The sequence below is a fragment of the Thalassophryne amazonica genome, chromosome 1 (assembly GCF_902500255.1).
Source record: "Thalassophryne amazonica chromosome 1, fThaAma1.1, whole genome shotgun sequence".
NCBI classification, from domain to species: Eukaryota; Metazoa; Chordata; class Actinopteri; order Batrachoidiformes; family Batrachoididae; genus Thalassophryne; species Thalassophryne amazonica.
The window spans coordinates 8,734,339-8,757,967 of NC_047103.1; the positions used below are offsets into that span (position 1 = coordinate 8,734,339).

The 23,629-nt window shown below is 40.4% G+C and overlaps 1 protein-coding gene across 2 annotated transcripts in view; it reads left to right on the plus strand.

Annotated features, from left to right (window-relative positions):
* shrprbck1r (sharpin and rbck1 related) overlaps positions 1-15,691 on the plus strand; it is a 36,842-nt gene extending 21,151 nt beyond the window's left edge. Inside the window, exons 7-14 of one of the 2 annotated variants that reach the window (XM_034160175.1) lie at positions 831-931; positions 1,051-1,221; positions 4,721-4,881; positions 6,811-6,922; positions 7,068-7,247; positions 10,866-10,964; positions 11,327-11,470; positions 13,545-15,691. In XM_034160175.1, the coding sequence (XP_034016066.1) occupies positions 831-931; positions 1,051-1,221; positions 4,721-4,881; positions 6,811-6,922; positions 7,068-7,247; positions 10,866-10,964; positions 11,327-11,470; positions 13,545-13,625 (1,049 nt within the window). In that variant the 3' untranslated portion in view covers positions 13,626-15,691. The remainder of the gene's footprint in view (positions 1-830; positions 932-1,050; positions 1,222-4,720; positions 4,882-6,810; positions 6,923-7,067; positions 7,248-10,865; positions 10,965-11,326; positions 11,471-13,544) is intronic. The other variant, XM_034160247.1, reaches the window with a different exon arrangement.
* Positions 15,692-23,629: the final 7,938 nt, after the last annotated feature.

Genomic DNA, 23,629 nt, shown 5'->3' on the forward strand with positions numbered 1-23,629 from the left:
AACACTGATGTCAGAACTGGATGGAAAAATCCATTGTTATTGTGTTTCCCATTTATAGAAGTGAATAAGAATTTAATTTAAACCCAAATCAGTGTTCATGAGAACTAAAAGTTATATTGGTAACTTAATGAACAGTAGATGCAGCTTTACTTGTATCACATTTTATTTTAGTTTATTTTAAGACACTGTCAGTTGTTATAAAAGCACAAATTGCTTAAGCCAAATGTTTAGATAAATGTAGAGAGAGAACAGGAACAGTCCACTGCCAATATATAGTTTTATCAAATAGTAATAACACCATATTCTAATCCATCAGACCGGCGCGCCCTCTGTAATAATTAACCACTTCCTGAACAGAAACCACGGAGGCTGCCTGAATTTCCACACTTTTGCATATTTAGAGTTGTTAACATGAAGGGATGGGACAGTTTATCATTATTTGTTATCAAGAAACAAAACTTTGAATATATCCACCCTCATGATTATGAGGGTTTGCTGCATTTGTGGTTTGTTTTTTAAATTCTTTGTACATGTGAAAACCTTGGTTTTTATTGTGCTAAGTGGACAAAAATATTTAAGAATAACTTCATCTGTGGGCATTTTTAATTAATTTGTTCATTTTGACTATTTCCCTACATTTTAAAGACAGAGGAGTTGATCATAAAAACGAACAGCTGATTCAGTCAGGAAAAGAATAATTATTTGCGTGTGTAATGTAAATATCTAAAAACCAGTTGTGCAGTTTTAGTGTACACGCACTTAGTATATTTAGATTTGACATTGGTTACATGTGCTCCCCCCGCCCCCGCCCCCCCAAAAAAATGCTTCAGGTGGCTCTGACCGGGTAACCATCGGTAACATCAGGGATCTCTTCAACCTGGAGATGCTGCACCTCAGTGAGGCGCTGAGTCCCAAACTGTCATCCACTCAGGTAACCTGCGGCACTGATGGTGGTTTTGTTTTGTTTTTTGTTGTTGTTGTTGCTGTTTTTTTTAATTACGCAGAGAGCAGGTTTGTCATGACACATAAATGTGTAAATCTGTGCTGCAGGGTTGGTCGTGTCCCTCGTGCACCTACATCAACAAACCCACACGACCGGGCTGTGAGATCTGCAGCACAAACCGACCTGAGAGCTACGCGATCCCGGGCGGGTACCGTCCCGACGAACTGGAACTCAGGTGGCTCCAGCAAGAAAAGGAGGCCATGAGGCAGTTCCAGCAGGTAGAACAGAAACCTGTTATTTCTGTTTTTCTGTTTTGTTTTTTTTTTGTTTTTTTCTCTTAAATGAATGAAATAAATATTAAAAAACAAAAAATAAAAACGCTTAGGGTCCACCTACAGTCCTACGACAGTCCTTCAATCACGCATCCTCATCCAGACTCCAAATTAAACGTCACTTCAGTTTATTCTAAGGCTTAACAGTGAAAATCAGAAACTCAGACACTGTATGCCTCATAAATTGGTTATATTTGTATAAAATCATTTTATAGCAGGCTCGAGTCGCATCGTGTTTTAATTTAAAAAGTTGGATCTCAGTTTTTGGCAAACATGGGATTTGAAGTACAGATTTTAAAATTTGTTCAGAAATAAATACAAACCCAAACCAATTTTAATAAAAACAAAAATAAACCAACTGTAATAAATACAAAATAAACAAATGTTGTATAATTTTATTCAATTAAATATCCAGATCTATTCATCAACAACAAAAGCTTTCATTTATCAAATAAAAATGGAGATATGAAATATACATACAACAGTTTTTTTTCTCACTTTGCTGAATTTACGGTAAATCATCACTTTTACTGCCAGTCTTTTTCAGACCGTTCAGATACGTGAACATTTCCAAGTCACTTTATATATCTTGGACTTCATTTCTGTCAGTCATCAAGAAATTATCATCAAGAAAGACGGATTTACCATATGGTAAACCATCTGTGGTAGGAAGTTCTCAAAAACTGAGTGGTCGTGCAAGGAGGAGACTAGTGAGGGAAGCCACAAGACACTCATGACAGCTTTGAAGGACTTACAGACTAATGTGACTGGAGAAACTACACATTGTGCAACTTTTGTATGGTGCATCTCCAGTCACGGCTTCATGGTTGAGTGGAACCAAGAAGGACTTCTATTGAAGAAAGTAGATCAAATCTAGGCTCGGGTGTCCCATGTGCCTTCCAGCAAGCTGTAGCTAAAATATCTCGTCTTTTTTTCAGAAAAGCCTTTCCTATTCCACTCCACACTGTGAAGCTGTGACTGCAGTATGCCCAGTTTCTCCAATCACAGCCACAGATTTATTATGGTGTGGCTTCCCTCACGTGTCTTTACGTGGTTAAGTCAGAGGTATATGGAAGCGCCTTTCCTTCAGCTGAGGCCAAACAAGTGGACTCATAAGACATATATTCTGACATACTAGGTCCATTTTTTAAATTTTTACCATAATTATGAGTGAATATCAAATAAATTAATTTTGCAGTTGCATGATACCTTCATAGAGTTTACATGATTAAACCAGAATGTGATAAATTTACAGAAATGTATGTTGTTATTCATTATCGCCCACACTCATACCCCCAGAACATCCTAAAACATTCTAAAATCATTTTTCCTTCTCATGTTTGGATGCATTTTCTTTCTTTACGGTTCTTCTCTGATTCCTTAGTTCCCGCCAAAGTCCGATACGTCTCCAGCCTGCTATATAACCAAAAGTATGAAGGATTTAGCTTTCGGGGTTCTGGTGGGAGACGTTGGCTCAAGCTCTCTCAGGTTGACTCTCTTCTCTTCTGTCTCTGTTTTTTTGTTTTTTTTGTTTTAAAGGAGAAAGGGAGAAGAGAGGTGCTGAGGAGTGCTGGGGCTCAAAACAACCCACTCCTGTTTAACCTGGACCAGGACTACTGAAACACAGTGTTCATTTAAATGTTTCACTTACATGTAACAGCAGATTTTTAATTGCACACAGACGTTAAGATGTCACTGCAGAAGCACAACCAAATACAAAGCACAAATACGAAGTACAAGTACATCATGTCTGCATGTTGGAAAAACAGGTAGTAGATTTATCCTGAAGATTAACAAAAGGTTGGACATTCTGATTTTTGGATACACCCGTGCCGCTGAAGCTCATTTGATCTTCGTGTTTAATGTTGAACAAATAAGAAGTGCGGGTTTTTGTGTTTGGTCCTGCAGACAAACAAGCTGCATATCTTCCTCCTTACCTGCTCTGATTAACTCAGCCAGGTGTTCGGCCGTTAATGAGCTGGCAAACACCAGGGCCCGGTTTCATCAAGCGGTCTAATCTTATTTAGTTGGCTAAAATCACTTAGTCCACTCTTTTTCTTTTTTGGACGTTCGTCGTTGCACAAAGTGCTTAGTTGGCTAAAGTTTCATGTTAACCAAATAAAGTTTTTAGCCTGCTACAGAGGAGGCTAATCTTATTTTAGTCAACAAAACTTTAGTGTCTTGTGTCAAAAATGGCGCCTATCATGTACCAAAGGGAGGTGATGGTCTAGTGGCTAAGGGGTTGGGCTTGAGACCAGAAGCTCCTCGGTTTAAATCCCAGCCTGACTGGAAAATCACTAAGTGCCCTTGGGTAAGGTCCTTAATCCCCTAGTTGCTCCCGGTGTGTAGTGAGCACCTTGTATGGCAGCACCCTGACATTGCAGTAAATGTGAGGTAAAGCACTTTAAAGCTAAAGCTTTAAAGGTAAAGCACTTTGAGCGTCTGATACAGATGGAAAAGCTAAATGAATGCAGTCCATTTACCACCACTTGATGGAGCAGGAAGGAAGGAGAGCCTTGCTGCGGGAGCGGGTGTTCAGGACCAATAATCTATTGGAGATGTTTACGTACCCTGAGGTTCAACAGCGATACCACTTCCATCCACAGACAATCCTCTTCATCGTGACATGATAACTCCAGCCATCAACCACCAAACCGGACAGCCCTGGCAGCTCGGATCACGTTTTGATTGCACTGAGGCCTGTGGGACTTTTTGGCAGGTTATCGTGTGCCATGTTTGTAGCAGGCAACCAACCAGCAAGTAAACAAAACTCTCATCATTGGAGGATTTTCTTGGCAACGGCACTCGCGAGGCTGTTTATGCCTGTGAAAATATTGACTAACGGTAGGCGGCTAATCTACAAGTTTAGCCATCTATGTGGAACGGAGCTGAGACAGCTAATGTTGGGCGACTAACCTTAGTTGATTAAGTAAGTTTAGTAGACTGTAAGATTAGACTGCTGTATTAAACCTGGCCCAGATTTAGCCAGTCGTGTAGTCTGAGGATATGCAGGTGGTCTGCAGGAGCAGGATTTGAGACTCTGGTTCCTCCAGTTCTTCTTTGGAGTATAATTTATAACAATTTGTCATAAATGCTTTTTAATCATTTCCCTCATACTAAAAATCTGGCAGGATGATGCTGATTGCTGTTAACCTCCAGCTTTGAGTTGGTGTTTGATGAACTCCTTAAAAGCAGAGGTTTCCTCTAAATTGAATGTATTTTCATAACTTTTTTTTGCACTGTCTATTTGTACATATTCTGTGAAAGAGCTCCAAATAAAACCATTTATTGACAGTTTGTTTGTATGCAAGCTTCTATAATGTATGTGTTCAAAATGTGCACAGGTGAATATTTAATACAAAAACCTTAATACTCCAAAATTCCCAAGAAAATAAAGCCCAAAATGTACCCTTAACCTTCCCGATGGCCCCGCCTCTTGTCCCAGGCGAGGGAGGAGGAGCGCAGAGAGAACTACGCCCGGCTGGTGATGATGGACGGTCAGGACCTTGTGCCGAACCCTGAAACTGTGGACTGCAGGATCTGTTACGTGGACCTCCAGCCTGGAGAGGGAGTACTACTAAGGGAGTGTCTCCACTGTTTCTGCAAGTAAGAGTCAGGGGGTGGGACAAAAATGAGAAAATAGAGATGGTGGTGGTGTTCCAAGCGGTATGCAAAGGTAGACCAGTAGTGCGGCAGATAACAGAATATTTAGAGCGGAATCCTGCAAATGGTGATACAAGCACCAAATTCGGCACAAATACTCCAGAGACATTCCTCCTGAAAAAGCCGAATGGCCACTTGAATTTTCATTTGGCAGCCAGGTAGGGGTCAATATTGAACAATTACATGGATTAAAATTAAAAAAAAAAAAATGCTCCAATCGTTTTGAAAAAATATACCACGTTATTTGTCTGATCATAAAGGTATCATAAAATAATACCTGTACGTGGGATGATTATACAACCCCTGGCAAAAATTATGGAATCACCGGCCTCAGAGGATGTTCATTCAGTTGTTTAATTTTGTAGAAAAAAAGCAGATCACAGACATGACACAAAACTAAAGTCATTTCAAATGGCAACTTTCTGGCTTTAAGAAACACTATAAGAAATCAAGAAAAAAAGATTGTGGCAGTCAGTAACGGTTACTTTTTTAGACCAAGCAGAGGAAAAAAATATGGAATCACTCAATTCTGAGGAAAAAATTATGGAATCACCCTGTAAATTTTCATCCCCCAAATTAACACCTGCATCAAATCAGATCTGCTCATTGACATTGACCCTATGCCATGAGATTGACCCTATGTGTCTTTTTGCAAGGAATGTTTTTGCAGTTTTTGCTCTATGGCAAGATGCATTATCATCTTGAAAAATTATTTCATCCCCAAACATCCTTTCAATTGTCCAAAATAACAAACGTGCATTTATTGATGATGTAATGCCAGCCATCTCCCCAGTGCCTTTACCTGACATGCAGCCCCATATCATCAATGACTGTGGAAATTTACATGTTCTCTTCAGGCAGTCATCTTTATAAATCTCATTGGAAAGGCACCAAACAAAAGTTCCAGCATCATCACCTTGCCCAATGCAGATTCGAGATTCATCACTGAATATGACTTTCATCCAGTCATCCACAGTCCACAATTGCTTTTCCTTAGCCCATTGTAACCTTGTTTTTTTTCTGTTTAGGTGTTAATGATGGCTTTCATTTAGCTTTTCTGTATGTAAATCCCATTTCCTTTAGGCGGTTTCTTACAGTTCGGTCACAGACGTTGACTCCAGTTTCCTCCCATTCGTTCCTCATTTGTTTTGTTGTACATTTTTTGATTTTTGAGACATATTGCTTTAAGTTTTCTGTCTTGACGCTTTGATGTCTTCCTTGGTCTACCAGTATGTTTGCCTTTAACAACCTTCCCATGTTGTTTGTATTTGGTCCAGAGTTTAGACACAGCTGACTGTGAACAACCAACATCTTTTGCAACATTGCGTGATGATTTACTCTCTTTTAAGAGTTTGATAATCCTCTCCTTTGTTTCAATTGACATCTCTCGTGTTGGAGCCATGATTCATGTCAGTCCACTTGGTGCAACAGCTCTCCAAGGTGTGATCACTCCTTTTTAGATGCAGACTAACGAGCAGATCTGATCTGATGCAGGTGTTAGTTTTGGGGATGAAAATTTACAGGGTGATTCCATAATTTTTTCCTCAGAATTGAGTGATTCCATATTTTTTCCTCTGCTTGGTCTAACTGACTGCCACAATCTTTTTTTTCTTGATTTCTTATAGTGTTTCTTAAAGCCAGAAAGTTGCCATTTGAAATGACTTTAGTTTTGTGTCATGTCTGTGATCTGCTTTTTTTCTACAAAATTAAACAACTGAATGAACATCCTCCGAGGCTGGTGATTCCATAATTTTTTGCCAGGGGTTGTAGAATAAGTTGGTGTCCAATTTGCTGCACCAGGTTTTTGTCTTCCTCACGTTTTATTGGTGCTGCCGCTGTGTTCGTCCACCTTAAGTTGTCTGTGTTGGTCAGGGAATGTTTGCGCTCCGTCATCCTGCTGTGTGACGATCCAGAGGTGTCCTGTCCCTACAGAGACGACACGTACGCCTGCACATGCACCCTGCAGGAGCGGGAGATCAAAGCTGTGAGTCACACCAGCTGTCAGCTTTGATTCATTCAGTCAGATAACGCTTTGTCCGTGTTTATTAGACTTTTTCTTCTGAACCTGTTTTTATGAAGTAGTGGAGGACGGGGCGGCTTTGTTCTTCTGACGTTCTCCTTCTTGACAGCTGGTGTCGTCAGACGAGTACGAGCGCTGGCTGCAGAGGGGTCTGTCGGTGGCTGAGTCTCGATGTGAAGGCAGCTACCACTGTGCAACTCCGGACTGTCCAGGCTGGTGCGTGTATGAGGACACGGTTAACGTCTTCCACTGTCCGGTCTGTAGAAGACACAACTGTCTCATTTGCAAGGTATTTACACAGGGATTTGTTTTTTAACCTGCCTGTCACAGAATATAAGACTGAAAACTGACAGTGATGACTTCAAAGTGCAGAATATGACCTTGAATGTGGGGAAACTTGAGTCTAAAACAAAAAAAAGTCTCTCTGTGGTCCATTCTGACATGAAGCTCTGGCTGGTTCACCAACACAGTCTCTCCACTCACAGCCACTGAAGCTTCGTGTGCACAGGTGTTCTCGTACTGTGTCAGACCGTCGGTTTCACCCACGCTCTGTTCCTTTATGTGTGGCGTTTACATGTCTGTCCCCTCCTGTATATTTCTTAATTGATTTTAACTGAAATCTTAAAGATATTCAGTGACTTGGGGATGTTTTTGTATTCATCCTCTCACTTGTCTGAAGCCAACTGGTTGTAAAACTGTTGAATTAGTTGTTGCATTAAATGAAGGTGAGTATTAATTTAAATCATTTCTTAAGTGAATTGTTCTGGCTTTGAGATTAAAAAGTGTTTTGCTTTTTCCCACAACTGTAAGTTGTGCTCGTCAGGAGAAATCCTGTTCTTCTGGCAAACCTTTATATCTTAAAACTCAAGAGTCATAAAACTCTCAAAATTAAAATTTTTTGCATTATTACTGGGAGGTCAAAGCCCACCCCCCAAAAAATCATGCATTTCTGACATTTATATTTTTATGTCATAAAAGTGGGGAGATAGTGGATGGTGTCCACTTCACCCTACAGATATATGGAGATAAGTAGTGTTCTGATGGGCCTCGTGGTCTATATAGGACTTGGAAAGAAAGTTTTTATGAACTGCTTGAGCACCACCTCTGGATTTATATTTCAACAGGTCAGTTTGTCATTTTCATCATAAGAAAATAGAGTTATGCACAGATTAAGTAGTTTGATGGAGCATACAGAGATTTGCTTTTGTTCCAGTTTTTGTGCATATATCACTTTTAATGTGATAGTTTTTGGCTTAGCAGAGGTTTGTACTGCAGTAAGTGTGTTTAATTTTAATTAATGCATTTTTATTTTCAAACATTTTATTTTATTTTTTTGTTTGTTTCTCTGTTAACTCTTCTGTGATAATCCACAACAAAAACAATGGTGCACAGATTAGCTATTTTTTTTTAATCATCCCTCCCATGATCAGTTATTCTGGAATGGAAAACGGGTTTTAGGGCCCCTTCACACATAGTGTGAAGTTTGGTCGAATACAGCAAAGCAGCGTGAAACAGTTTGAATTAGCACAGCAAGAAACATTGTGCCGATGGGCAGGCATCGGCGCAATGCAAGAGTGAGTGCGAGAGTTCGTGCATGCAATGGTGTCTTTCGAGCAGGGACACAGTGCGAGGTGCAGCACATCGCGCCACTTATGTGGAATAAATAAAAAAAATGAAAACCAGGCGGTACCTGTGGGACCACGTCGTGCCGCATATGTGGAATAAATAAATTAAAAATAAAAACAGCCGGTACGTGTGGGACCATGTCGCGCCCCTTATGTGTAATAAATAATAATAATAATAAAAACAACAACATACCACCCACAGGACTCGAACCCGCACCTTCCAAAAGCTCTGATATTCAGTCAGAAACTTTACCATTGAGCTACGGAGCTGTCCTTTGAAAGCTACAGGAATCTGCCTTATATCAAGAAGGACATGGAAGTATGACAAAAAAATTAAAATCACACACCATATAAAAACACCGCATTTATCAACTGAACAATACAAATGTGATCCGTGTGTTCCTCTGGTGATGACCCATGGTTACATACAGCAGTGATTCTCAACCGGGGTGCCGTGATCGATCGTCAGGGGTGCCGTGGGCAATTATCAAATATCACCATTATCGGGTGTATGTGCTGTAATAGTGTGGCAGATGGAGTAATGCTCTTTTATTCCACTAGATGGCAGCAAAGCACGCAGTAGCGCTGAGCCGTGTGCCGACAAGGAGGCGTGATCGCCATTTGTAATTCCGGGCAAGTTAGTAATTTGTATGCATAGAAGTTCACTTAGTCTCGTCAAGAAACAGGTGGAATATGCCGGAAAGCTGCGCATGTTGGCAAAGTCACAAACGGAGGAACAAGGGAGACAATATTTCCTTCCATAAGTAAGTGGTTTTGGTTATTGTTGTCACTTTGACCGTGATATTTGGATGATAAACAGCTATATGTCTCCTGCCGTACCTGTGTCGCCCGATGACACGGATCATTAATTTCACTTATGTCTAGTTGATATTTTCCACTGCTAGACCAATGTCTAGTTCAAATTCTTGTCGTTAGTGACTAAAAATTGTTCGACAAGACGGGCAAGTTTTTTTTTTTTTTTTTTTTGCACCTTTAAAATAATGAGATTAATGACCCGCGCTGTGCTGCCACACACACAGAGATGTGCACACACACACCGTTGACTTCATGAATGAAACTCAGTCAATAAAGGATAATTGTGTAAAAATAGAATATATATAAATGTATTGTAATGGTTTTAGAAGCCGCGCTGGGTTGAACGCAGCAGCAGCTCAGCCGAGCAGCGTAGCTTATCAGCACAGATCCGTGTAACTTTCAACTCTAATATTTGTGAATGTGTGTGTGTCAGAGTAAGTTTAATACTTTCCTCACATAATTTAATTTAATTTTACTGGCTCGATATCCAGGTCAAAATGGCATTTTAACACGTATTTTGCGAGCATTTTTCTGAGTGTGTTCAGTTACGAATCTCCATTGAAAATGCATTAACATCCGGGTACTTCGTCAATATTTTGCCCGGTTAGGAGACGTCATGTCGCTGTTCATGAAGGGACGTTTTCGTTTAGTGTGCAGCAATGGGACTGCGCTCTCTAGTTCTTATATACAGCTCCATGACTATAGTATACTATGTTATGTCATATCTGTACCGCACGTGTTGCTAACGTGCTAACGCACCGTGTGGAGACAGTCGAGTTAGTGGTGCGTGACACATGACACATGACAGTGGTGTGCGGCAGGATTTTGTAAATATAAAAAGGGTGCCGCGGCTCAAAAAAGGTTGAAAATCACTGACATACAGTCATGAAATGACATGAATGAGCAGCACTGTGCACTGATCATGTCCACATCTACTGGTCTGGTGCGTCCATTTACCCCACGCGTGTTCTGCCTGACACGCGTGTCTTGTGGACGGCGCGCCGCAGCACAGACACCACATCACGTGGAACAGACCTCACATGGGTCACATGACAGTCAGATCGCCAGCTGCATGTTCTGATCTGATGGTCCATTTCAACCTGGGGGCATCCCGTCACCACAGTGATATGTTTTTATTTATCTCCACGTAACGGCAGCAAGCAGACACATGCACGTCACAGTGGACAGTTGTTAGTTCATGTCTGTCCAAACACAGTATGTGTTGTCCAGCTTAGATGTCCAGATCCACAGATCTCCACAACTGCTTCTATCGGAAGCCACGCCTCCTGTTAGTTCAGCGCACACACCAAAGCCACACTCATGGGACACTTAGACAAATTTCACTGCCAGCATGACAGTGATTGTCTGCAGACTGTTGTCGTGTTAATGCCGCGAATGGCCACACAGTTAAAGATTTGACTTTTTTCATGGTCCTGGTTGTGTTTTTTGCTGTTGAATGTACTCAGTCTGTCCATGAGGGGATGAACTGTAAGCAGTACCAGGACGATCTGGCTGCCCGAGCGATTAATGATTCTGCTGCCAAGAGAACGACTGACCTCCTGAAGGTGAGCCTACATGTTTATCAGAAGATTATCTGGATCCAGTTTTCCTGGACTGTTCTGTGGTCATGGAATTACAATGACAGCAAAATCTGACCATATCTTAGCTTTACATTAAATAAATAAATTGTTCTTATTGTCATTCTGTTACTGCAGAATCACCCCCTGTGCCACAGTTATTTAAACTTTAATCTTTTTTGGCATTATGTTGTTCACAGACAGACAAAAATTCAATTCTGAATAAAAACAAAACCTCCTTGTTGTTGCTAAAAACCCCTAAGTATAAATCTTTGTGGACCTGATGATGGCGTGTTGGTGAGCGATGTGATCGTGCGCCGGGCTCAGCTGTGTGGTTCTCTCACTAACAGACGCTTGTGCAGTCGGGCGAAGCGATACACTGTCCACAGTGTGGGATCATTGTGCAGAAGAGGGATGGGTGTGATTGGCTGCGTTGCACTGTCTGTCACATCGAGATCTGCTGGGTGACCAGGGGGCCCCGCTGGGGGCCGAAGGTGAGATGTCCCTTTTTTTGTTTTCTACGGATTCTCCGTTTCAGTTTGTCAACTGAGATTCAGGAGCCAGAGTACTTTGGGTCCTGTGAGATCATCTACTTTGGGTAGATGATCCCTGGGAAATGCATACGGTGCATCCAAAAAGTATTCACAGCACTTCACTTTTCCACATTTTGTTATGTTACAGCCTTATTTTAAAATAGATTTTTTTTTTCCCCCCTCAGAATTCTACTTACAACACCAATAATGACAACATGAAAAAAGTTGCTCAATACTTGATGCACCTTTGGTAGTAATTTCAGCCTCATGTTTTTTTGAATATGATGCCACAAGCTTGGTGCACCTATCTTTGGCCAGTTTGGTCAATTCCTCTTTACAGCACCTTTCAAGCTCCATCAGGTTGGATGGGGAGCGTTGGTGCACAGACATTTTCAGATCTCTTCAGAGATGTTCAATCAGATTCAGGTCTGGGCTCTGGCTGGGCCACTCAAGGGCATTCACGGAGTTGTCCTGAAGCCACTCCTTTGATATCTTAACTGTGTGTTTAGAGTCATTGTCCTGATAAAAGATGAATCGTCTCCCCAGTCTGAGGTCAAGAGCGCTCTGGAGCAGGTTTTCATCCAGGATGTCTCTGTACATTGCTCAATCCTGACTAGTCTCCCAGTTCCTGCTGCTGAAAAACATCCCCACAGCATGATGCTGCCACCACCATGCTTCACTGTAGGGATGGTGCCTGGTTTCCTCCAAACATGACGCCAAAGAGTTCAATCTTTGTCTCATCAGACCAGAGAATTTTGTTTCTCCTGGTCTGAGAGTCCTTCAGGTGCCTTTTGTTAAACTCCAGGTGGGCTGCCATGTGCATTTTAGTAAGGAGTGGCTTCTGTCTGGACCCTCTACCATACAGGCCTGATTGGTGGATTGCTGCAGAGATGGTTGTCCTTCTGGAAGGTTCATCCTTGGTTTGTGCTCTGACTGTCAACTCTGGGACCTTATATGTAGACAGGTGTGTGTTTTTCCAAATCATGGCCAATCAGCTGAATTTACTCCAGCCTTTGCCATGAAGCTCAATTTTGGGCTGTGAATACTTCTGTACGTGTGATTCCTTATTTTCAATAAATTTGCAAAAATCTCAAATGTTTTTCACGTTGTCATTTGGGGTGTTGTGAGTAGGATTTTGAGGGGGAAAAATAATTTAATCCATTTTGCAAAAAGGCTATAACATAAAATGTGGAAAAAGTGCAGTGCTGTGAATACTTTCTGGGTCCACTGTAAGTATTAGCAGCCTTCCTCTGGAGAATATGGTTTTTAATCTCATAATCATATTTTAAATGCAAGATCCCACTGAAGATGTGCTTCAGCGGGGTAAATGATTGCATTTATATTGTGCTTTTCTATCTGAATCAGAAGCTAAAAGATGATGCCTCACATTCACCTATTCACACACCAATGTTGGGGTGCTGCCATGCGGACTGTTCAACTGCACACCAGGAGCAACAGGCAGATTAAGGACCTTGCCCAAGGGCCCTTAGCAGTTTTCCATTCTGGCGGGGGTTTGAACAGAGAATCCTCTGGTCTTAAGGCCACTGCTAAACCACTAGACCATCACCTCCCCACAGTCATAAATAATACATTAATTAATAATAATACATTAATTTTTTTAAGAGGACCTATATAGAAATATAAAAGGGTCTATAGAAATATAAATGGAAATAAAAATGTAGCAATAAATGAATGTGGAAATATAAAAGAATAAATGTCTATTTATTTTACCTTTTATTTCAGCATAAATTGCTTAATTAAATTTATTTCAATATACTTTAAGATTTTTATAGTTTTAAGATAATTATATTTGTTTCTATCAGTTTTTACATTTATATCATCATCCAAGAATAGAATTTTACTTTTCCTGACAAATGCAGTCTATATTTCCATATTTATAAAATATGAATGAATATTTTTTGTGACATTTTGAATATCTCAGCAACATATTTTTTCTTTTTTTTTTCTTCTTTTTTTTTTTGTTTTTAAAGAAATAAACTGTGAATTTGAAAATTTTGTGCTCCTCGTTTCTAAGGGTCCTGGGGACACCAGCGGGGGCTGTCGTTGCAACATCAACAATCAGAAATGCCACCCGAAATGCCAGAACTGCCACTGAGACTCTGGTGGGTGATCAGACTGCAAACAAAGAAAAGTTACTGAAGATAAAATTAACTGTTGTCCAAGAAAAGAGGACTGCAGGTGAAAAAAGAAATGACTGACTTCTGATCGTTCAGGAGTGCGTCGGGTATCAGACACTTTTTTTCTGCTTGAGCTTTCTTCTTGCATTTTTAATTTCCTGTATAAAAAGATCGGCATGAATCTAACGTGGGCGATGCACGAACAAAACGCCTCACCTTTAATGATGATCATTTGTCCTCTAAGTGGTTACACGTTTACAAGCGAAGCATCAATAACCAGTGCCTTTTTAAATAACTGCACCTTTTTTCTTTTGTAGTTAACATACCAGGAAGCATTAAACTGAAGTGTTCTTATTTCTTGTGCACAGATGCTGTAGCAGAAAGATGAATGATGTCTCTCTAGAAATGTGACTGGATCTCTTGTGTCTTTAATATGCAAATACGTGCTGAGACAAAGCACAAATCTATATATCTGTTGATACTTACAGAATATTCTGTTTGCGTGACTGCGCGTGTGTGTGTGTTTCTGACTAGGCAGGTTTGAAATGAGTGTTTTAAGGGTTTTTCTTTTTTGTTTTCTCACATGCTGAAATGTTTTTGGTGCAGACGCAGCCACGTGATCCTTGTATTAGCATAGCACCAACAGTTAGCAGAGGGTATTAATAAATAATAACTGCAGTACTTGAACATTTTCTTTAGATTGAAGCATGTGTATACACGTGTAGTTAATATCATATCTCAACCAGTGAGCCCAAATATTTAAGCTATGCTCTACTGAAAAGTGTTACAGGAAAATAAAATCTTACACAGTAGTAATCCTTTCAGAATTTCTATGGGATTTGTATTGGGAGAAATTCTACAGGGATGAAGAAATCATACTGTAATTCGTATGACTTTTTAGAGGAACCCTGTAATAATTCTTATAAGGAAACTCCAGTTGGGTTCCCATGGGATTCTTAGTTTTTCTGTGATATTCTCATATTTTTACTATTGGGGGAAATCCTGTAGGATTCTTTTCAAGAGAAATTGTGAAGAAATCCTATAGGACTGAAGAAATACTTGACTTTCTATAGGACCTTTTAGAGGAATGTTATAGTAATTCATATAAGGAAATTCCAGTAGGGTTTCTATAGCATTCTTAGCTTTCCTGTGACATTCTTGCAGTTGTCCTATAGGATTCCTGCAGGAAGAAATCCTGGAGGATACCTTTAGACAAATGGTGAAGGATTCCTATTGTAGGAGAATCACATAGGATTCAAGAAATCACACTGGAATTACTATAGGACCTTTTTAAATGAATCCTATAGTGATTCCTATATGGAAACTCCAAGAGTTCCTGTAGAATTCTTAGAGTTTTCCTGTAAAATTGGTGTTAGACGAAATCCTGTAGGATTCCTACATAATTAAACAGATCCTATAGGAAGAACTCTTGTAGGATGCCTGTGGGATGAATTCATATAAGACTGAAGGAATCTTATAGGGATTCCTGTAGGACCAATACACAGTATCCAGATTTGGCAGACGGTTAATTTTGAGAGGTGGGAATGTACTTGTAGTCTGCCTGGTTGGTTGTTATCCAGGACCCAAGGCCATTCCGCGGTGTCATGGATGTGGCAATGCACAATGCCAGTGCATGCTCCCAGATTTTAATTTGAGGAATCCTGTAGTCATTCTTGCAAAGCAATTCCAATAGGATTGTTCCAGTTTTCTATAGGGTTCCTATAGGAAAAGGTCAGTTGGATTACTGACAAGAGATCTCACAGGATTCTTACTGATGAAAATTCTGTATACCTTGAGGAGTTTTTGCGTAGGGTATATATTGATGTTTCTGCTGTGTGTGTGTGTGTGTGTTCGCTAAAACATTGGTCATATTTATAATGTCTTAATTCATATAAGCACTGATTTTTTAATTTGATGGTTCTCCATCAAATCCTCTAGAACCAAAAAGGAATGAGAATCCTTTAGAGCTAAACTGTTTCTCAGATTAACGTTACATCTGTGCAGCTAATGTTCCACCGTGCCTTCAATAAATACCTCCCAAATGGTAACGCTTTCCTCTGGTTCTTACGTGAAATGATGTGAGTGAATGGAAGGAGCAGACGACTGAGTGAAGCACTATATAGACATCCTGAAGATTTTCTCTTTTAAACAGTTACTCTACATATCCCTTTTTTTTCTTTTTTTTTAATGGATGTAGAGGAGGGCGATTAATGTGGAAGTAACTGAGTGTGTACATCCTCCAACACAATGCTAATTACGAGCTAAAGGCGTTACTAACTCTGCCAACTTTTTTTAAATGCATCTAGCTGCTGCTTTTTACCCAGAAATTCTGAATAAATTTTCTAATCAGTGTGATTTACTTACAGTAAAATTTTAAACTTGCCCAGGACCCATTTATCAAAGTCAAATAAAGCACACCACATCATCTGTAAAACATTGTGGAGGCTGTGTGACGGTACGAGTATGCGTGGCTTCCAGTGGTACTGGGTCACTAGTGTTTATTGATGATGTGACAGAAGACAGAAGCAGCCGGATGAATTCTGCAGTGTAGAGGGATATACTTTCTGCTCAGATGCAGCCAAATGCAGCAAAGCTGATTGGACGGAGCTTCACAGTACAGATGGACAATGACCAAAATATACTGCAAGAACAACCCAGTAGTTTTTTTAAGGCAAAGAAGTGGAATATTCTGCAATGGCCGAGTCGATCACCAGATATGAACCCGATCAAGCATGCATTTCACTTGATTAAGACAGAAAGACCCACAAACCAGCAATAATTGAAGACCACTGCAGTAAAGGCCTGGCAAAGCATCACAAAGGAAGAAACCCAGCGTTTGGTGACGTCCATGGGTTCCAGACTTCAGGCAATCACTGCGTGCCACGTATTCTCGACAAAGTATTAAAAATGAACATTTTATTTATGGTAATGCTAATTTGTCCAGTTATCTTTGAGCTATTGAAATGAGGACACTTGATAGAAAAATGGTTGCATGGGATGTTTTTGTTCAACCCCCTTGAATCAAACATGGAAGTTTGCACTTAAATTGCATTTCACTTGTTTCATTTTAATTCCAATGTGGTAGCATACAGAGCCCAAATCATAAGACTTGTCAGTATCCAAATATTTCTAGTATATATAAGCATAATATGAGGTTACATTTACTTTCTAAACAATCAAGGTTTGCCCTAAGCTTTACTATGTATGCTACAGTTAGTCTATGGTCATTTTAATGTGATTTTGAAATGTTTTTTTTTTCTTTCAATTTATTTTCATTTATATGGCGCCAAATCACAACAAAGTTGCCTCAAGGCGCTTCACACAAGTAAGGTCTAACCTTACCAACTCCCAGAGCAAACACACAGGCAACAGTGGTAAGAAAAAACTCCCTTTGATGATTTGAGGAAGAAACCTCAAGCAGACCAGACTCAAAGGGGTGACCTTCTGCTTGGGCCATGCAGCCGACACAATAAAAATAAGTGCGTCTTAAGTCTGTACTTGAGAGTTTCTACAGAGTCTGTTTTTTGTTTTTGCTTTTTTTTATGCAGGGAGATCATTCTACAGAACAGGGCCACAATAAGAACAAACTGTGACCTCCAGACTTTTTATTCAGCCTAGGGACCAAAGTAGTCCTGCACCCTGAGAACTCAAAGCCTGGGCCGGTACATAGGGTTTAATTAGGTCAGCTCGGTAGGGAGGTGCCAGTCTGTGAACAATTTTATAGGCTAGTAGCAGAACCTTAGATTCTGATCTCACAGGGACAGAAAGCCAGTGAGATGCGAAAATGGGTGTAATGTGGTCAAACTTTCTACTTCGTTTCAAAAGTCTGGCAGCAGCATTTTGAACCAATTGGAGAGCCCTAATGCTAGACTTTGGTAAACCATAAAATAGAACATTGCAGTAGTCCAATCTAGAAGAGACAAATGCATGTTTCTATTTTATTTGACTTTTTTTTTTAGGTTTTAAAGTTAGTTTCATTTTTGTGATACTGTCATAGTGTGTTATATTTGTCTTTACAGATCAAATCAATTTTATTTATATAGCGCCAAATCACAACAAACAGTTGCCCCAAGGCGCTTTATATTGTAAGGCAAAAGCCATACAATAATTACAGAAAAGCCCAACAGTCAAAACGACCCCCTGTGAGCTAGCACTTGGCGACAGTGGGAAGGAAAAACTCCCTTTTAACAGGAAGAAACCTCCAGCAGAACCAGGCTCAGGGAGGGGCAGTCTTCTGCTGGGACTGGTTGGGGCTGAGGAGAGAGAATCAGGAAAAAGACATGCTGTGGAGGGGAGCAGAGATCAATCACTAATGATTAAATGCAGAGTGGTGCATACAGAGCAAAAAGAGAAAGAAACACTCAGTGCATCATGGGAACCCCCCAGCAGTCTAAGTCTATAGCAGCATAACTAAGGGATGGTTCAGGGTCACCTGATCCAGCCCTAACTATAAGCTTTAGCAAAAAAGGAAAGTTTTAAGCTTAATCTTAAAAGTAGAGAGGGTGTCTGTCTCCCTGATCTGAATTGGGAGCTGGTTCCACAGGAGAGGAGCCTGAAAGCTGAAGGCTCTGCCTCCCATTCTACTCTTACAAACCCTAGGAACTACAAGTAAGCCTGCAGTCTGAGAGCAAAGTGCTCTATGGGGTGATATGGTACTATGAGGTCCCTAAGATAAGATGGGACCTGATTATTTAAAACCTTATAAGTAAGAAGAAGAATTTTAAATTCTATTCTGGAATTAACAGGAAGCCAATGAAGAGAGGCCAATATGGGTGAGATATGCTCTCTCCTTCTAGTCCCCGTCAGTACTCTAGCTGCAGCATTTTGAATTAACTGAAGGCTTTTCAGGGAACTTTTAGGACAACCTGATAATAATGAATTACAATAGTCCAGCCTAGAGGAAATAAATGCATGAATTAGTTTTTCAGCATCACTCTGAGACAAGACCTTTCTGATTTTAGAGCTATTGCACAAATGCAAAAAAGCAATCCTACATATTTGCTTAATATGCGCATGGAAGGACATATCCTGATCAAAAATGACTCCAAGAATTCTCACAGTATTACTGGAGGTCAGGGTAATGCCATCCAGAGTAAGGATCTGGTTAGACACCATATTTCTAAGATTTGTGGGGCCAAGTACAATAACTTCAGTTTTATCTGAATTTAAAAGCAGGAAATTAGAGGTCATCCATGTCTTTATGTCTGTAAGACAATCCTGCAGTTTAACTAATTGGTGTGTGTCCTCTGGCTTCATGGATAGATAAAGCTGGGTATCATCTGCGTAACAATGAAAATTTAAGCAATGCTTTCTAATAATACTGCCTAAGGGAAGCATGTATAAAGTGAATAAAATCGGTCCTAGCACAGAACCTTGTGGAACTCCATAATTAACCTTAGTCCGTGAAGAAGACTCCCCATTTACATGAACAAATTGTAATCTATTAGATAAATATGATTCAAACCACCGCAGCGCAGTGCCTTTAATACCTATGGCATATATGTAACATATACATATATATATGTTACATATGTATGATACATGTATAACATATACATACAGGTCCACAGTTGTGTCTGTAAATACATCTAAAACACAAAAGTTCAGTTCCTTGTGACGTGGTGTCAGACTTCCTGCCTGGCGCCGCCTCCTTTTCCGAACAGGTGTCGGGGCGGGGAGTCAGTCTGTCCATGGCAGCCATACAGTCTTGGGGGCGGGGGCGAGTTCCTCCGTTTTATTGGCTAGGGGGCGTTTTTTTCCTCTGAGCGCTTCTGATTGGCTCACAAAGATGAAAGAAGAGCTGATTCCCGCTTTGCTTTTTTTAATGCATATTTATTTTTTGCTGTATAAAATTCTATTCATAAATAGTTTTAGCTCAAGTGTTGTTTTTTTTTTTTTTTTTTTTTTTTTTTTTACTGACACGTAAAATTAAAGCAGAACAGTAAATAATAATTTTTTAAAAGTCCGAACTGACTGGGTACGTCACTTCCGGACAGATTTCAGATATCAGATTTCTGCCCGGAAGTGATGTATTTTTGCTCGTACCACACGCAGACTGGACAGCTCATTGGCCCACACGCACACACTCCGTACAATCCGCTGAAGTAAACTGGCGGCCATCTTGCCACTCCCAACTTATGCAGACCGCACATAGACAGCTTATTAGAACGTCAACAATTTCAAGTAATCACTGAGCTGATTCTCTCATTTATTATTTTTGTTCTTCGGATAATGTAAGATTGATCTCTCCTAATCTATGCATGCCATAATTAACTATTTGATTTATTTTCTTTCTTTCTTTTATTACTTTGACACTTTCTTCCCTTCTATTCTCACTTATTCATATCTCACTGGGACAAATAATACTAAAATTATCATTGTTTAATCAAAGTTTATACAAGTGCTGTGGAATCATCAGCAAGTTTATATATGCAGGGTGCACATAAACTCATCATGCTCATGTGTGCTAAAAATTACTGATGCTCAGCACACAGAGGGAAACACTTTTCCTACAATCTGTCATTGCTGTCCTTCTATGAAGTGCTTCCCTTGTGTTTTCTGCTGCACATTTAATTTTAGCACGCACAAGCTCCACAAGTACCAGTTATGTGCATGTCTATATATATATGTGTGTGTGTGTGTGTGTGTGTGTGTGTGTATTGGGACTATATCATGAACAAAAGTGGATGGATAACAATGCGAAGTGATGCGAAGCAAGGCGGGGGTGTTGCTCTTATTTATAAATCTAGGTTTAGCTTATTAGCTGTTGGGGGTCACAAAAATCACTCATTTGAGCATCTGATTCTCTGCTCTGCTCAGGATATTACACATCGCCAAGGTCAGAAGAATAAAAATCAGTCGTATTACTTTGTCACTGTATATAGGCCTCCTGGCCCTTATTCTGAATTCTTAGATGAATTTGGTGCGTTCATCTCCAACTTGTCAACTAGTGTAGATAACATTCTGATCATTGGTGACTTTAACATTCATATAAATAAGCCTTCTGATCTCCTCTGCAAATCATTTATGGAAATTGTGGATGCATTAGAATTTCAGCAATGCATTCGGGATTCGACGCACATTAGTGGAAATACCCTGGATCTGGTTCTCGCACGTGGTATTGCTGTCACGAATATTGACATCATGCCTCTTGCATCAGTGGTGTCTGATCTAGTGCAGCGGATAACTGAAAAAAATGCTTCAAATGGTGATGCAAGCACCAAATTTGGCACACATACTCCTTAGACAGTACTCTTTTAAAAATGCCGGGTACCCACGTGAACTTTCAATAGGCGGCCAAGAAGGGGTCAATTGAAGTATTACACAGGGGTCAAAATTTAAAAATGCTCCATTCATATTGAAAGGTATTCCATATTATTTGTCTGATCATAAAGATTCCAAAAAGGTATAGTTTGGACTATCTGTGAATGAATGTTCCGGAGTTATGGGGTAAAAACAGCAAGAACACTGAGAAAGGTCAATTTCAGTTTGTACAGGGGTGAAAAGTTAAAGTTGCTCCAATTTTGGTAAAAAAATTGTGCAAATTACTGGTTGAGCTAATAGGATTAATAAATGGAATAGTTTTGACTGTGTTGCGTGCTTGGTTTGCAAAGTAAAGGTTAAACAATATCAGCATCCATTGGATTCTATGACACTACTACACCCTGCTATTGAGGTGGGCGCCACTACTGAGGTATTACCTAGATTTACAGAATTTAATAGTATCTCACTAGACATGCTGACAAAACTCATAATGTCAACAAAAGCACAACCTGTTTATTTGATCCTATACCAACAAAACTGTTTAAGGACCTGTGGCCCACTCTTGGGCCGACTGTGCTGGAAATTATTAATCTTTCTTTAACTTCTGGATCTGTTCCTAAATGTTTCAAATCTGCAGTAATTAAACCATTACTTAAGAAACCTAATCTTGACCCTAGTGTATTGAAAAACTATCGGCCGATATCAAATCTATCATTTTGCTCTAAAATTCAGGAAAAAGTGGTGTCACAGCAGCTTGTAGACTATCTTACTGAGAATAATCTCTTTGAGCCACTGCAGTCTGCTTTTACAAAATATCATTCCACAGAGACGGCACTCACTAAAGTGGTGAATGATCTTCTGCTTACAATGGATTCAGACACCACTACGGTTCTGTTGCTGTTAGATCTCAGTGCTGCATTTGATACAGTGGATCATCATATTCTACTTGATAGGCTGGAAAATCATTTTGGGATTACTGGGAGTGCCCTTGCATGGCTGACGTCATACTTGACCAGTCGTTCTCACTGTGTTTTGTACAGTAACACTACCTCTAACCTTAGTGACATGAAATTTGGGGTTCCACAGGGGTCTGTCTTAGGCCCCCTGCTTTTCTCCCTTTATATAGCACCCCTTGGGCACATATTGCGGCGTTTTGGGATTACCTTTCACTGCTATGCAGATGATACTCGGTTATATATGCCGATAACTGCTGGTAATCTCGTTCACATAAAATCCTTAGAAGATTGCCTTGCAGCAGTGAGAAGTTGGATGTCTAGAAACTTCCTACTTAAACTCTGATAAGACTGAAATGATGGTTCTTGGTCCAGTGAGACATCGGCATCAATTTGACCAGTTAACGCTTAGCCTCGGCTCGTGTGTCATACATCACACTGACAAAGTGAGGAACCTTGGGGTAATTTTTGGTCCTTCGTTGTCCTTTGGTCTCCATATTAGAAATATTACTAGGACTGCTTTCTTCCACCTGCGAAATACAGCAAAGATTCATCCCATCCTGTCTATGGCTGATGCTGAGACCCTGATCCATGCATTTATCTCTTCTAGATTGGACTACTGCAATGTTCTATTTTCTGGTTTACCGCAGTCTAGCATTAGGGTTCTCCAATTGGTTCAAAATGCTGCAGCCAGACTTTTGACATGAAGCAGAAAGTTTGAACACATTACACCTATTTGGCGTCTCTTCACTGGGTTCCTGTCCCAGTGAGATCAGATTTTAAGGTTCTGCTACTAACCGATAAAATTATTCATGGACTGGCACCTCCCTACCTAGCTGACCTAATTAAACCTTACGTACCGGCCCGGGCTTTACATTCTCAGGGTGCAGGACTACTTTGTGTCCCTAAGGTGAATAAGAAGTCTGCAGGTCACAGAGCTTTCTCTTATCGTGCCCCTGTTCTGTGGAATGATCTCCCGCGATCTCCCTCAGATTCTGTGGAGATTTTCAAATCCAAACTTAAGACGCACTTCTTTTCCCTTTCATATGGCTAGCACATACTCGGACTGATATTGGGATTTTGGGAATTTGCCCGGTGGGCCGCTGCACGTTCTCACGTGCGTAGGCCGGCCCTCCCATATTTATAGAGATTATGGAAATACAGTGTTCTCGAACCGCGCGCTGCTGTCAACACGAGGAAAGTCCGTGATCGGTGAAGCTACAGCATTTAATCGGCTCAGCTGCAGAACCACTTCCTGAATTTGTGTCAAAATAAAAGTTCTGTATTTCATACACGGTGCAGTCTTATTCTAGGTTTCAGTTTTGTTTCCGTTTGATCACACAACGGTGACTTATATCGAGCACAATGATTGACATGACCAACAGCCAATGACAATTGGAGAAGCATACAAGGTGGCCAATCAGATTGCAGGAAGAGCAGGCGGCCGCTCCCGCCCCTGCACTGTTGCCAGATGTACGATAGTTTTACCCTCTGTACGATGTACGATCAATAATGGGAAAAAATCCAAAATGTACGATAATTTCAAATTTGGTTGCCCAAACACGCGTCTCTCTCTGACACCCAAGAATCATTTTGCAGGCGTTGCACTCAGGCGGCATCAAACACACACCACACACAGGGCTGCTGCTGGCTTTGTCCACCCGGGACAACGTCATTTGAAAGCCCCGCCCCCTCTCATACAAAGTAATGAGTTCCATCCAATCTGTGCCGTGACAGGAAGATTCCCCAACCAACACCTTTTTTTC